This window comes from Sarcophilus harrisii, chromosome 2 (assembly GCF_902635505.1).
Source record: "Sarcophilus harrisii chromosome 2, mSarHar1.11, whole genome shotgun sequence".
NCBI classification, from domain to species: Eukaryota; Metazoa; Chordata; class Mammalia; order Dasyuromorphia; family Dasyuridae; genus Sarcophilus; species Sarcophilus harrisii.
In genome coordinates, this window is record NC_045427.1 from 305,295,429 (window position 1) to 305,308,689 (window position 13,261).

At 35.8% G+C, this 13,261-nt stretch overlaps 1 protein-coding gene across 1 annotated transcript in view; it reads left to right on the forward strand.

Annotated features, from left to right (window-relative positions):
- The window catches only part of NEK9 (NIMA related kinase 9), a 38,981-nt gene extending 25,720 nt beyond the window's left edge, over window positions 1-13,261 (forward strand). Inside the window, exons 15-22 of the mRNA XM_031952504.1 lie at window positions 87-195; window positions 851-1,012; window positions 1,838-2,008; window positions 2,946-3,005; window positions 6,591-6,790; window positions 7,397-7,561; window positions 8,359-8,568; window positions 9,106-13,261. Coding sequence (XP_031808364.1) covers window positions 87-195; window positions 851-1,012; window positions 1,838-2,008; window positions 2,946-3,005; window positions 6,591-6,790; window positions 7,397-7,561; window positions 8,359-8,568; window positions 9,106-9,228 — 1,200 coding nt within the window. The 3' untranslated portion in view covers window positions 9,229-13,261. The remainder of the gene's footprint in view (window positions 1-86; window positions 196-850; window positions 1,013-1,837; window positions 2,009-2,945; window positions 3,006-6,590; window positions 6,791-7,396; window positions 7,562-8,358; window positions 8,569-9,105) is intronic.

Genomic DNA, 13,261 nt, shown 5'->3' on the forward strand with positions numbered 1-13,261 from the left:
AAACCTACTCAGTCTTCTGGCATATATAATCCTCCTTCTTTCTCCCTAGGTTTTTGCCTTATGTTTTATAAAATTCTTTTTTTCAGGCTTACCATGAAGTTCCCTACACAACTTCATTTACTCTGGCCAAGCAATTGTCATTTTACAAGATCCGAACTATTGCCCCAGGCAAGACTCACACTGCAGCTATTGATGGTGAGATGACTTTCCGATTTTTAATCATATGCAAGGATCCCTCACCTTCAGCAGTACTTCTCAATAACTTACCTATTTTTATCCATATCATTAGATTCAGTACACTGTCATATGCGTTTAGTAGGTGTTTTTTGATAAATGATGACCTATTTATAACTCTTAATGAAGGAGCCATATTTTATTCTTAGACACCATCTCTTTCTTGGTTGTGGTAGTGGTTTAACATCTTCTGTAATTGCTCTAAAATGTGTTCTTGATCCTTTTGGTTCTCTGGGGAGCCTTGTGAATCCTTTCTCAGAATGTTTTTAAATCCATAAAATAAAATACACATAATTATAAAGGAAGCCAATTATATTGAAATACAATTATCACAATATTTTAAAAAAAACAAACAAATTCATGGACCCCAGGTTAAGAATCCCTACTCTAGAGAGTTCCAGTTCTTAAAAATATGTTAAGGATCATATTTTATCATGCCTTTCAAATTGTCTCAGTACTTGTATAACTTAACTATCCCAAGATTTAAGATTCAGAGTAAGTTAATTGATTCTATAATTCTCATATTAAAAAGCCAGAAATTAGACTACTAAGTTCTACACATCCTTCATTGTAGCTTTTATACACTGATCATGATATTTTATTGTTTTCCTTTTAGAACGGGGTCGCCTTTTGACCTTTGGTTGTAACAAATGTGGCCAACTTGGAGTGGGGAATTATAAGAAGCGCCTAGGAATTAACCTGTTGGGGGGACCTCTTGGTGGAAAACAGGTGATCAGAGTCTCTTGTGGTGATGAATTTACCATTGCTGCTACTGATGGTAAGTATCAATATTGTAGCGTACATCTCTTTTCAAGAGATTTTTGGAGATCTTTGCCTTGATTGTTAGATTATTTGAAGTGAGATTTCTTTTTTACTCCTAAGTTTTCTTTGTAAAATGTAATGAGCAGACTTTTATTACCACTTCTATTTTTGATGGCTGTCTTTCTAAAATTATTAAAATATATTTCCTTGAATTAATCAACAAAATATGGTTAAAGAATCATTTCATTAGTGTGAGAACTTTCTCTACCAAATATATGTTGCAACCATTATATGTGTTAGGTTCTGGTTTTTATCAGTTGCTCTGGCTGTAAACTGCATCACTTGGTGCCTTATCTAGTGATGAGTCTCTCCAGACTTACCTAGGCTGCTTCTTGAAGCTATTGATATTTTTAAGGGAAAAGAAATTTCCAACTTAACATTGATTAGTGTTATGGTCAGTCATGATTCTAAAGGATCAGTGATGAAGTATGCTACCCACCTCCTGAGAGAGACATTTTTGGACATAGCCAATATGGAATTTTGTTATATGTTATATGGATTTGGGGTTTTCTTTTTTGGGGGGGGTGTCTTTTTCCCTTTTTTGTATCATAACCTAGCATATAGTGAATATTTAATAAATATTTACTGACTGATTGAAGGTAAATGAGAGGAAGAAGAAAATAAATGTCAACTAATAAGGAAAAAAATCATTAAGAAAAGAAACTTTTCCTAGTTCCGTTCTAAGAGAGCTTTTCTAGCAGGGAGTTTGAAAAATGAGGAACCCAGAGGGGTATAGATAGTCTGTTTAGTCTCTCTTCCCTTATACATTTTCTTCTTCCAGATAATCACATTTTTGCTTGGGGAAATGGTGGAAATGGCCGTCTAGCAATGACTCCCACAGAAAGACCTCATGGCTCTGATATATGTACCTCATGGCCTCGCCCTATTTTTGGATCTCTGCATCACATCCCAGATCTATCTTGCCGAGGCTGGCACACCATTCTCATTGTTGGTAAGGGTTTGGTGCATGTGAGAAATGAGACAAATGGAATAGAAACACAAGGATGTGTCTGGTGGGACAAATAATCTTTTCAGGAGTCATTGTTGCATATTTGCTTTCCAACAAAGAGGTTGTCCTAAGAAAGAGATGGAGCTATTACTAATAGCTCACAGTTACTTCTTGTAATATAGTATGCTCAGTGTACTTTTAGTTATAATGACTCTTTTAGGTAATTTTGCTCAGTCATTTTTCAGGAAATAATCTTGGGGGGAGAGAATTATGTTTTGAGAAATGTCTGTTGTATTTAAAAAATACTATTTTAAAAAACATTTAAAAGCACATTCTCTGAATAAAAAAAAAAAAAAAGGCATAAATATAAGTTTTGAAACTCCCGTAGTTATCAGTGGGGATGGAACATTTCCATTTCCTGACTTGATCTGCCTCCACTTGACCTTTCTCCCACATGATACTTTTGGTCCCAGACCTCTTCTGTTGCCTTTCTTCTATATTTTTAGAAGTTGTTCCTAACTCAACATGTAATCTGTTTATATTCTCTTAATTTAACAAGTTAAATTAAGCATACTTTTAAAAAGAAACTTGAGATGATAAGCTGCTTTCTGCGTAAAAAACATTTGGTAGTAACTACAAAGGCTAGTGTCAAGATCTGCTGGTTTGTTGTTTTAAGTCTCTTTAGGTAAAGTAAGTATCAGAAGCTACTCCTAATCACCACAAAAAATCAAACAAATATATAAAGCAATCTGGAATCAGAGACTCAGATTTGAGTGCCTTAGACAACTTCAATTTTTAGCCTTTTTTACTCTTCTTATCTTTAGATATAGATGTATGTACAAATGTATATGTGCATACACACACATACACACAGAGACATATACATATTTATATGCCAAAAAAAATGTATTTCTTACCAAAAAAATGTTCTTTTTCTCAGAGAAAGTACTGAATTCTAAGACCATCCGTTCCAATAGCAGTGGCTTGTCAATAGGAACTGGTGAGTAATAAACTTTAGGCAATAATTATTTCCTGAAAAGTACATCTTAGTGAAAGGATCTTCTAAGCATTCTTTATCATTCATAAGAAAATGGGGAATTGGATTCATTGAGAGATGGGGAACATGGTGGCTTAGAAGAATCACAAAATGATTGTGCAGCTACATTGTACTTATTGTGTAGATTTAGTATTCACAAGTTGGTAGGAAAATTTCAGCTCTGTTTTTCAAGAAACTTTAGTGACTCATTGTAATGTGATAAATGAATGAGCTATTTTCTTTTCTTTCCCTTCCTATCCTAAGTGTTCTAGGTTCTCACTGTCCCTTCCTCTGATAAACCCTGAAAGAATTTTTAATTTATAGGAACATCCTTCAAAAATAATTCTGATGAAAAACCCAGCTAAACTTAAAAATATATCTGGGAAATTCAGGCCACACATATTTGATGGCTCTTTTGGGACTGCTTTTTCCTTACTTCTTTATTTGGTACTATGACAATAAACAATTTTTGTTCCTTTTGCCCTCTCCCTGTTGTAGAGTAAAGGACTGGGATAAAAAATTATGAGGAAAAAAATGAAAAGCTTAAAAAAATAGGCCTGTGAACTTACTTGTACATTGGAAGTAGAACTGATTTATGCTTAAATGAATAGAGCAGCATGGTGAGAGCCTATTCTAATCTCTGAACAAACTCTAGGTCTACAAACTATTGCCCACACTAATATAATCCTGTCAGCCCCTTGTTTTTGTGTGGCTTACAACCTAAGAATGATTTCTACATTTTTAAATCAAAGGTTTATTTCCATAGGGGTTAACCATTGTTTGCCACCTCTTATCTATAGTAATGAAAGAAGATCATGACTTGAGCAGTGCCAAATATCAATTAACCAAATTTTTTTTGTATTTTACTTTGAAATATTCTACATAATTATTTATTTTTCCTTCCTAATTATTTTTTTTAATCAATGAATAAAATTAGCTTTCATTTTGCAATTCAGTAAACATTCACTAAATGCCAGGCATTCAACTACATGCTGAATATACAAAGATCAAAATGAAATAGTTCTTGGGCTCAAGGAACTTATTTTCTACGTAGGGGAGGGAAATATGTAGCGATAAGATAAACATAGATATATATTAAGTTCTGGGATAATAAGAGAACACTAATGACTGGGAAGAATCAGGAAAGATCCCTTATAGAAGGTAACATTTAATTGAGCTTTGAAGGAAGCTAAGAATTCTAAGAGTTGGAGGTTAAGTTGATTATAAGTATTGGGGGAAGCCTGTGGTCATAAAAACAGAAGACAAATGTTAAGTAAAGGGGAGAGAAAATAGGCTTGTTGGATTGGAACATAAAATAAATGAAGTGTTCTCAACAGAAACGGAAAAGTTAATAATAAGATAGTGGGACTGGGAGGAAAAGATAATGAGAACTGTTTTGGATATGTTGAGTTTGGATGTACATCCAAATGGAAATGTCTGTGAGACAGAGTGATATAAGACTGGTACTTGAGATGAGGATTGGATGTGCAGAGTTGTAGCCTTAAAAGAGATTATAGTTGACCCCATAGGAGCCGATCTCAAGAGAATCTTGGTTATGTAACAGTACAGGGCAGCTCTAGGGTTCATTGAAGTAGTCAAGAAGCATGCTGTGTTTCAGGGGAGAAAAGAACCAGCCTTACCAACTAACTGATAATGGATAATCTATAAAGCAATGAATCTTCAAAGCCCTGGAAAGGCAGAGACCAGAAGGCCTTTACTGGGATGGTAGCTTGTATTAAGTACCTTTGGAATCTTTAGGAGGTATTCAGTTAAGCTCTTTAAGTCACAAGACCAATTACAGAAGGATTCAGAGAAAGGTAGAAAAGAGAAAACGGATGTGGTTTTAACAGATTTGTTGATTTAGAGAAGGGACTGTGGAGTAGCTATTAATGATAAAAAAAAGTAATTCTCTTTATTTGTAGGCTGATACTTTATAGATTGATATTTTAAAGGTAACATTTAAATTACTATTGAGCATCAGAATATTAAACAAGTTTTTAAAATAGAGGAGAAATTAATCTTTATGTAAACATTGGATGAACAATAACTTTTTAGCATCTTGTTTATTTAAAATTTTTCCCAGTTACATTTAAAACAATTTTTTTACATTTTTTTAAACTTTTGAGTTTCAGATTCTCTACCTTAACCCCATTCCCAGCCCTTATTAAGAAACCATATGTGAAATTATGCAAAACATTTCCATAAAAGTTATATTGTGAAAGAAAATATAAATTTCCCACCCTAATAAAAAAAAGAAAATCCCCAAGAAAAATAAAGTTAAAAAAAGAGAGAGAGTGAGTTTGATTCAGTCTGTGTACAATCAGTTTCTACTCTGGACATGGATAGGATTTTTTTATCATAAGTCCTTTAGAGGACTTGTATAATATTGTATAATAAATATGCATAACCAGAAAAAAAAATAAGAGATTAAATTATGAAGCCAATTTAAAAGCCATCCAGAGTGTTTTATATTTGTTTTTTGGGCTTAATATGAAGCCACAAGAATGGCTGTAAAGCAAAATATTTTTTTTTAATCTTTTTTAAAATCATAAAAAAAAAAAAAATAAGTCCTTCAGAGTAGTTGTGGATCATTGTACTGCTGAGAATAACAAAGTCGTTTACAGCTGGTTATCCCAACACATTGCTATTACTTTGTATATAATAGAATTCACTTTGCTTGAATTCATAAAGGACATTACAGGGTTTTTTTCCCCCAAGAGCATTCTGTTCATCACTTCCCATAGAACAGGGGTCCTCAAACTACGCCCACGGGCCAGATGCAGCAGCTGAGGACGTTTATCCCCTTCACCCAGGGCTTTGAAGTTTCTTTATTTAAAGGCCTACAAAAGAAAGTTTTTGTTTTTACTATAGTCTGGCCTTCCAACAGTCTGAGGGACAGTGAACTGGTCCTCTGTTTAAAAAGTTTGAGGATTCCTGCCATAGAACAACAATATTCCATGACAATCATACACCACAATTCATCCATTTCCCGATTAATGGACATCCCCTTAATTTCTAATTCTTTGTCCTGAGAAGAGAGCTACTACAAATATGTTTGTACTTATAGGTTCTTTTCCTTTTTTTTTTTTTTTTTTTTTTTTTTTGCTTTTTTAAAATCTCTTTTGGAATTCATGCCTAATAGTGTTATTGCTAACAATAACCTTTGACCTAAGTCAAAGGATATGCATGAATTTATAGCCCTTTGGGCCTAGATATCTTTTGATCATTTATCATTTGGGGCATGGCTCTTCTTATCAGTTTGACTCATTTCCCTCTTTGAGAAATAAGGCCTTTTCAAAGAAATGCTTCAGAATTCTTTTTACAATTACTAAGAACAATAACTTTTTAAAAGACACTTTCAGTAAAAGGATGTTTCAATTACTTTCAGTTACTAACCATTTACTAAATGTGATTTCATCAGGCTTATCATTAAGAAATAGCCCATTTCTTAAATATTCTTTTCCAGTATTAAATGGATTTCTAAGGATGACAGTTCTCCATTTCAAATGACAAAGTAAAAAGCCCTCTTTCTTTGTCTCCTATTGTCAGTGGCTCAAAACTCCACTCAAGGAGGAGGGGGTGGAGGAGAAGAGGAGGAAAGCCAACAGGAATCTGAGACCCCTGATCCAAGTGGAGGCTTCCGGGGAACAATGGAGGCAGATCGAGGAATGGGGGATTTAATGAGTCCAACTGAGGCCATGGGGATCAGTAATGTGAGCAACAGTTCCTGCCCTGGCTGGCTGCGCAAGGTAATTGCTTTAGTGGAAGAATGTGTTCCTTGTATTAAAGTTTGGACCTCCTACAAAAGACCTGAGAAAGAAACTTTTAGGGCCTTCAAGGACTACCCATGTGTCACTGTTTCATATAGCAAGCTGCTTTTTTTGATTTTCTGAAAATAGTAAACCTCCCCTCTAGCATTTCTTCCTTGCCTAGAAGATATCTAAATATAAAGGTGTGACTTATTTTTATTACTCTAGGTTACTCTTTGAAAGAGGTCTGAAAGGAGGGAGTAAGAACAGCATAGAACACGTATAGCCTTATTTTCTATCAGCTAGATACTGTCTTGTACTGTTGCCAGAATAAATGAGTTGCTACACTTCCTGGAAGTAAGTGAACTTCTGCATAGTTATGAGAAAGATGAAAAAGACCAGATTTCTAATACCATACTACCTTATTGTTAGAAATAGATTTGATTGTCTATCACCGTTTGTTCTGTTAAAGATAGAAAAGTACAACCAATGTACTTTGCTGCACCACTAGAGGGGGATAAAAAGTAAATATCTAGAAGAAAATGTTGGAAGAATTGGATTGTTGACAGCAGATCAACTGAATGAGAAATTTTTCTTGATGCCTAGGAGTTAGAAAATGCAGAATTCATACCTATGCCTGATAGCCCCTCACCCCTGAGTGCAGCTTTTTCAGAACCTGAGAAAGATACCCTGCCCTATGAGGAGCTACAAGGACTCAAAGCAGCCTCTGAAGCACCTGCAGAATACAACAAGTCTACAAGAGAAGCCTGGGTAATTGAGCTTTTTTGGTTGGAGTTGCAACTTGATTAAACAATGACTACACTCTCTCTTTAAATTCTGGCTATATACTCTTACTGCCTACTAAGCTTTAATCAATTGTTTCACTGCCCTATAGTAGTTTAACATATTCTGTATTTCTCATTCAATAATTCCTAAACCATTATTCAGACCTGATGCTAATAGTTTTTAGGTTATCTTAACAGATCCAGAAGTACCAATATAAAACCCATCTTTATCATCACGATTTATTATTTGTTTTTCAATTATGAGGTATGTGACATATCCTAAAATTCCTAGAAGATTTCAGTAATTGAGTTTTTTAGCAATACTATTTGTCAACATCTTAAAATATCACCAGAAGAATTGTCTCATGGATATTACATTTGGAAGTTCTAAAGTCTCCATACTTATCATACAACCAGAAAGATTTGTTCCAGTTAACTAATTTATCACTTTATATAACACCTTGGTATACTTAGAATACTTATTTGAAACGCCATGGTTTTTCTGGAAAACTAATCATTGTTATTTCTCATTACTGAGGAAGAATCTGAGATGTTTAGATTAAAAGCAATTGAATCAGACAGGACCAACCTCTCTGTTCATCTCATTACTTTCAGATTTTCTTAAATAAAGGGCTTTAATCTTGTGATTTATGGCATAAACAAATAAGTTTATTTAGAGGAAGATTAGATAGTTTCAGGTTTGTTTATTTTTAAAAAGGGAATTGTGGGAGCTAAGCATGAGAAAGTAATATTAGATTCCTGTTTTATTCTTTGCTTCTCTAGCTCCCCAGGCTTAATTCGGCTCTAGGATGTGCTGGAAAGGGAGGATCATTGGCTACTGCCTGTGTTTGTAGCAGCCTGCAGGTGGAGGTGGAGCGGCTAGAAGGTCTGGTGTTAAAATGTTTGGCTGAACAGCAGAGACTACAGCAGGAAAATCTCAAAATTTGGACCCAACTCCAAAGGCTTAACAAGGAAACAGAAGGAGTACAAAAGGTGAGAATATTTGATACAGGTAATTTCTATAGCCTCTTTGAAGCCTTTGAATCACAGCATCAGATGATCTTAATATGCGTTCCAGTTGTAAGGAAGTGATATATGAGTGACTTTCAGATTGTTGAAGGAAGTATCATTATTGATGCTCGCCACTAATCTTTCAAAATACCAGTCATTTCAATAAACAAGTTTCTTTTGCAATACTTTCCCATGACTTCCATGTTACTCCATATAACTTTCATAACTTCTAGTGATAGAATTTGTGCAGTTAACCACTGAAGCCAAGATAGGCAGTTGGATTTAGCTGAGTTCATTACCTTAATTTGATGATGTTTTTGAGAAACATTGTACAAGCATTATGAGCATGAGGTGACACAAACAGAACTGTGATAGGAGAAAAGTGATGTTGAAATGGCCTAGAAAATTAGATTTGAGACATTATAACTCCAAAATGTCCTGAAAAAGTGAGACAGGTTATTGGGAATTAGCATTAGAAGAATGTACTCATAAACTGACACAATACTTTTATCTGAATAGTTGGAGACTCATTCCAAAGGAACTCAGACAACAAAGGAAGAGATGGAAACAGATTCAAAACCAGACTTGGATTCGGATTCCTGGTGCCTTTTGGGAACAGATTCCTGTCGATCCAGCCTTTAGTTTCCTGATCCTGTACATCCCCAGTAAGATGGGATCCCTGCAACTTCACAGCACACCTTCTGAATGCAGAGAGCAGCTTTCCTGGCTTCATTTCAGTTGCTGACAAGGAGCAAAGCAGGAGGCTCTGAAGTGCCTCTAGAGTACAGTTGGAGGGAAGCATCTCCTTTTAGATAGGAACAAGGAGTGTTTATTATTTGTTTTGTTTTATTTTTTGAGGGGGTAGGGCCCTGTGTCCCTGACTTTGCCTCAGTGACTGCCAAAGCAACAGCAGCTCTGTACCTCATCCGTTGATCCCACCTTTGAAGGAGAGAAACAGCCCTACCATGCTATTTGCATTGGTAGCAACTTATACCCATATATAATTTTCATCACTTATTGGGAGCTTTGTTGGGAACTCAGTACCAATCACTGAACTTCTGGGTGGAGGAGGGGAAAGTGAAAAGCATAAGAGAGCTTGTTAGGAGCTGGGTGGTTGTAACAGTGCCCTAGTCCTGCCAAAGTCAGCTTAAAAGATGGCAAAGTGCAATCTCAGAGACAGAATCTGAGGGAAAGAAGTTGTAGACTAGTTTTTGGCTTATTTTCATAGAGTTGAAATACTCATATGCAGCTGAATATTGGAGGAGAAGAGAGTTTAGATTGCTATTGCTCTGGAAGTTGACTGAGATTTCTCCAGTGAGAATAAAAGAAAGACGGATAGGCCACTCTTTATTACATAGCCATACTCTTGGTGCATAATGCTGGAACTTCTGCACTGTGGATGAGGCAGGGAAAGATTTTATGGTCTTGAAAAAGGAACCTCCAAAAGTGATGCTATTTCTTTGAGTATTGAAAACATTGGAGAAAGGAGAGTCTCCTCAAGACCTAAGTCACAAAGGAAAAGAAGTCCTCTAATAATATTGTCTTCAGCAGCTGTGCTTGGCTTCTTAAAGGCTGCTGATGGATGCTGTGGCCCTTTCTCTCATGAAGAGGACCCTTGCTGCTTTTGCCTTCATAGCTTGTTTTTGTTCTCATTTTGGCACCAGTAGCACTAGCCCCTGTTGTTCTGTGTCTAATCAGTATTTTTTCCCCTTGGCTTCTTATGAAGCCACATAGTAGCCAGTGAATCTGTGTGTTTTCCTTATTATGTGGCTCTTAGCCAGCACCAAAGTTCCTTAAATATGTAACAGACTGAATAGAATTTAGGAAATGGAAGAAATGGGCAGGGGATGTGTCCCCATGACCTGACCTTTATATCTACTGTGCCACTATAAGGAGGAGCAGACCACCTTTCTCAGAAATAGTTAATTGTCTTTATTATTCCTGAACCCCATATCTTAAACTCCTTAGGTTGTGTACTATGAGTTCCTGGTTTCCCTTAAAGGTATAAACTTTATATTTCAGTTGAAAAATGAAGTGTCTTGATTTCACAAGTGCCTGTTTATCAATTTTATATCTACCTCCCTGCAAACAGTCAAGTTGTTTTGTTTTCCCTAAACTAAAAGATGAGATTTGATTTTTGTTTGGGCTTAAGTGATGGTTTTGCTTCTTTCTGGACATAGTTTTTCTGATGTTAAGACTAGAGGTTAGAAAAAACCCATGCCTGGGATTGGGAGTTTGGAGGGAGGAGCAGTTGTGTTTAATGGAAGCAGCTGCTTTTCTGTATCATGTTCCCATTATCTTCACATTTAAGGAAAGCCAGTTATAGTAGTACTAATGTAATCAATGTACCCTTTGAGTAAGGAAGCGGCCAATCCCAGATTAAGAATATAAATTCTAGAAACTTGGGGTTTTTTTGAAGAAAGAAAAAAAAACACAACTTAGTATGTTTTGTTTTATCATGTAAATGCATCTTTGATTTCTGAGGTTTGATGGGCGTTGCTCCTGTAACCTTCATATTCACTGTCTCAGCAGGACTGGGAGGTGGGATCTGTTGAGTATAAATCATGAGCATTGCTCCTGAAGGGGAAATGAAGGAATTTGTCATGTTGCTAAGACTGTGAGATGTAAGTGAGAATGAAAGGGGAAAGAGGCCTACTCTTAACAGCAAGTCATTTTTTAGCAGCATAACACTGGTCATTTTCTGTATTATGTTGCCTTTAAGAAGCCTTAATTTCCTGTTCATCTAGCTGAGAATTTTAAGTTCTGTGCCTTTAAAGACATGTTGCACTTATTACCCAGGATAGGCTTGGGAGAACCCAATGATTTTCATAGCAACCAGCTATGCAAACAGAAACCAGTTCAGAACTGGCGACTATGCATTGGATGACATACAGAGGACACGTAGGCAGAAGTTCCTTTGAATGTTCTCAACCCCCTTTTTCTTTTGTCCGGTTATATTTTTCTTCTTTTGGAACTAGATGTGTATTCGTTAAGCTTCCCAGTAGTAATGCTTTTGAGTTAATAATATAACCTGATTAAAACCTCTGCTCTGACACTTAAAAAAAGAACTAGCTTGTTGTTAGTCTCATGTTTGAAAGGTTAAGGGTGGAATGGTTTGGCATTTGTTTAAATAAACATAAACTCTTAAATGGTACAGTGCCTCAGTAAGCCTGTTGTGTGCATTGGAGTCCCTAGTGATAAAACTCTTTTTTAAAAAATGTTGAATCTTATACTTGCCTTTTTATTCTCTGGGGGAAAATAATTCTAGTTGAGATATTCTTGTTAGAGAAACATTGTAAAGAATGTATTTGGGCAGAAACCTTTGTTTCTCAGCTTTACATATTTTAATGTCAGAATCAATAGTCTTCAGCTGTGGTGGAAACACCAAGTAGAACATCTTTTTATTTCATATTATCTATTTGGTCTTAGTAGAGGCTTCTCAGGGATAATTTTATCCTTTTTTTTAGAACGATTTCTCTAAAAGAAATGAAACAATATTTATTTTCCCCATAGAATCAACTGAATATCAAAAATATATAGAGCCAAATTAAAGAGTTGTCATCGGACCTTTTGTTCTGCTTAGTTAACATGGTCTTTCTCTCCACCTTAATTTCTGCCTTCCCATTAGGGACTTTCAACATAACATACTGATGGACCCTCAAATGCCTTAACTTTCCATTTCCATTCCAGAAATGGTCATGCCTTTGATTTTACTACTACCCACAAAAGTACCACTTGCATATTTGTGAATTCTAAAATGTCTTTATCTGAACTGATAATCTTTTATTATTCCATCTTAAGCTATGCCTTATGATCCTAATTCTGTTCTGTTCTTTTTCCTCTCCGTGACCTTCATTGCCTCCACCCTTGAGTTCTTTCCTCTATGGTTACTGCTACATTGGCTACACTCTTTCCCTTTCTTAACCTCTTGGTGAACCAGTTCAGCTCTACACTATCCTCTGCTCTCTGATCTGTTGTCCCCCTTTTCCTACTACCAGTCCCACCTACGCAACTGAACCATAAATTACTAGGCTTTCACCTGTGAAAGCACTCTGGTATCCACTTTCATGACATCTTTTGTATATGTACCTTTCTTATACAGTCATCACCTCACTTATCATCCACCTACCTGTCAGACTTTTCTTAAATCATACATCTGACCATTTTATACACATCCTCTCCTGGTTCCCTATTACCACCAGAACCAGATATCAAGTTCTCTAGTATTGAAAGTCCTTCCTACACTTCTTGTCTTTTGCTTTATAGTACCCTGCCTTGAACCCCTTTGCACGATTTACCTATTCTGGTCTTATTCTTCTTCAAACACAACACTCCTATCTTCTGCTTCCAGGCTTTACTTCTGGAATGTTTTCTGAACATTCTGTCTGAATGTTTTTTCCTCACTTCTGTCCTTTAATTTCCCTGTCTTCCTTAAAGACTCATCCTACCTAAATCCACCTCCTTAAGATGACCTTGCCTGGTCCCCTATTCCTATCTCTTGGTGCCATCCCTCTAAATTATATTCTGTATAATTTGTTTATATCTTATGTATGTGGTTCTTCATTAGTATATGTGTGTCTTAAGGACAGAAAGAATGTGTCCTTAGCATTTTGTGTAATATCTAGCATGTAATAGGCCCTTAATAAATTCTTGACTGACCAACAAGTTGCACCTG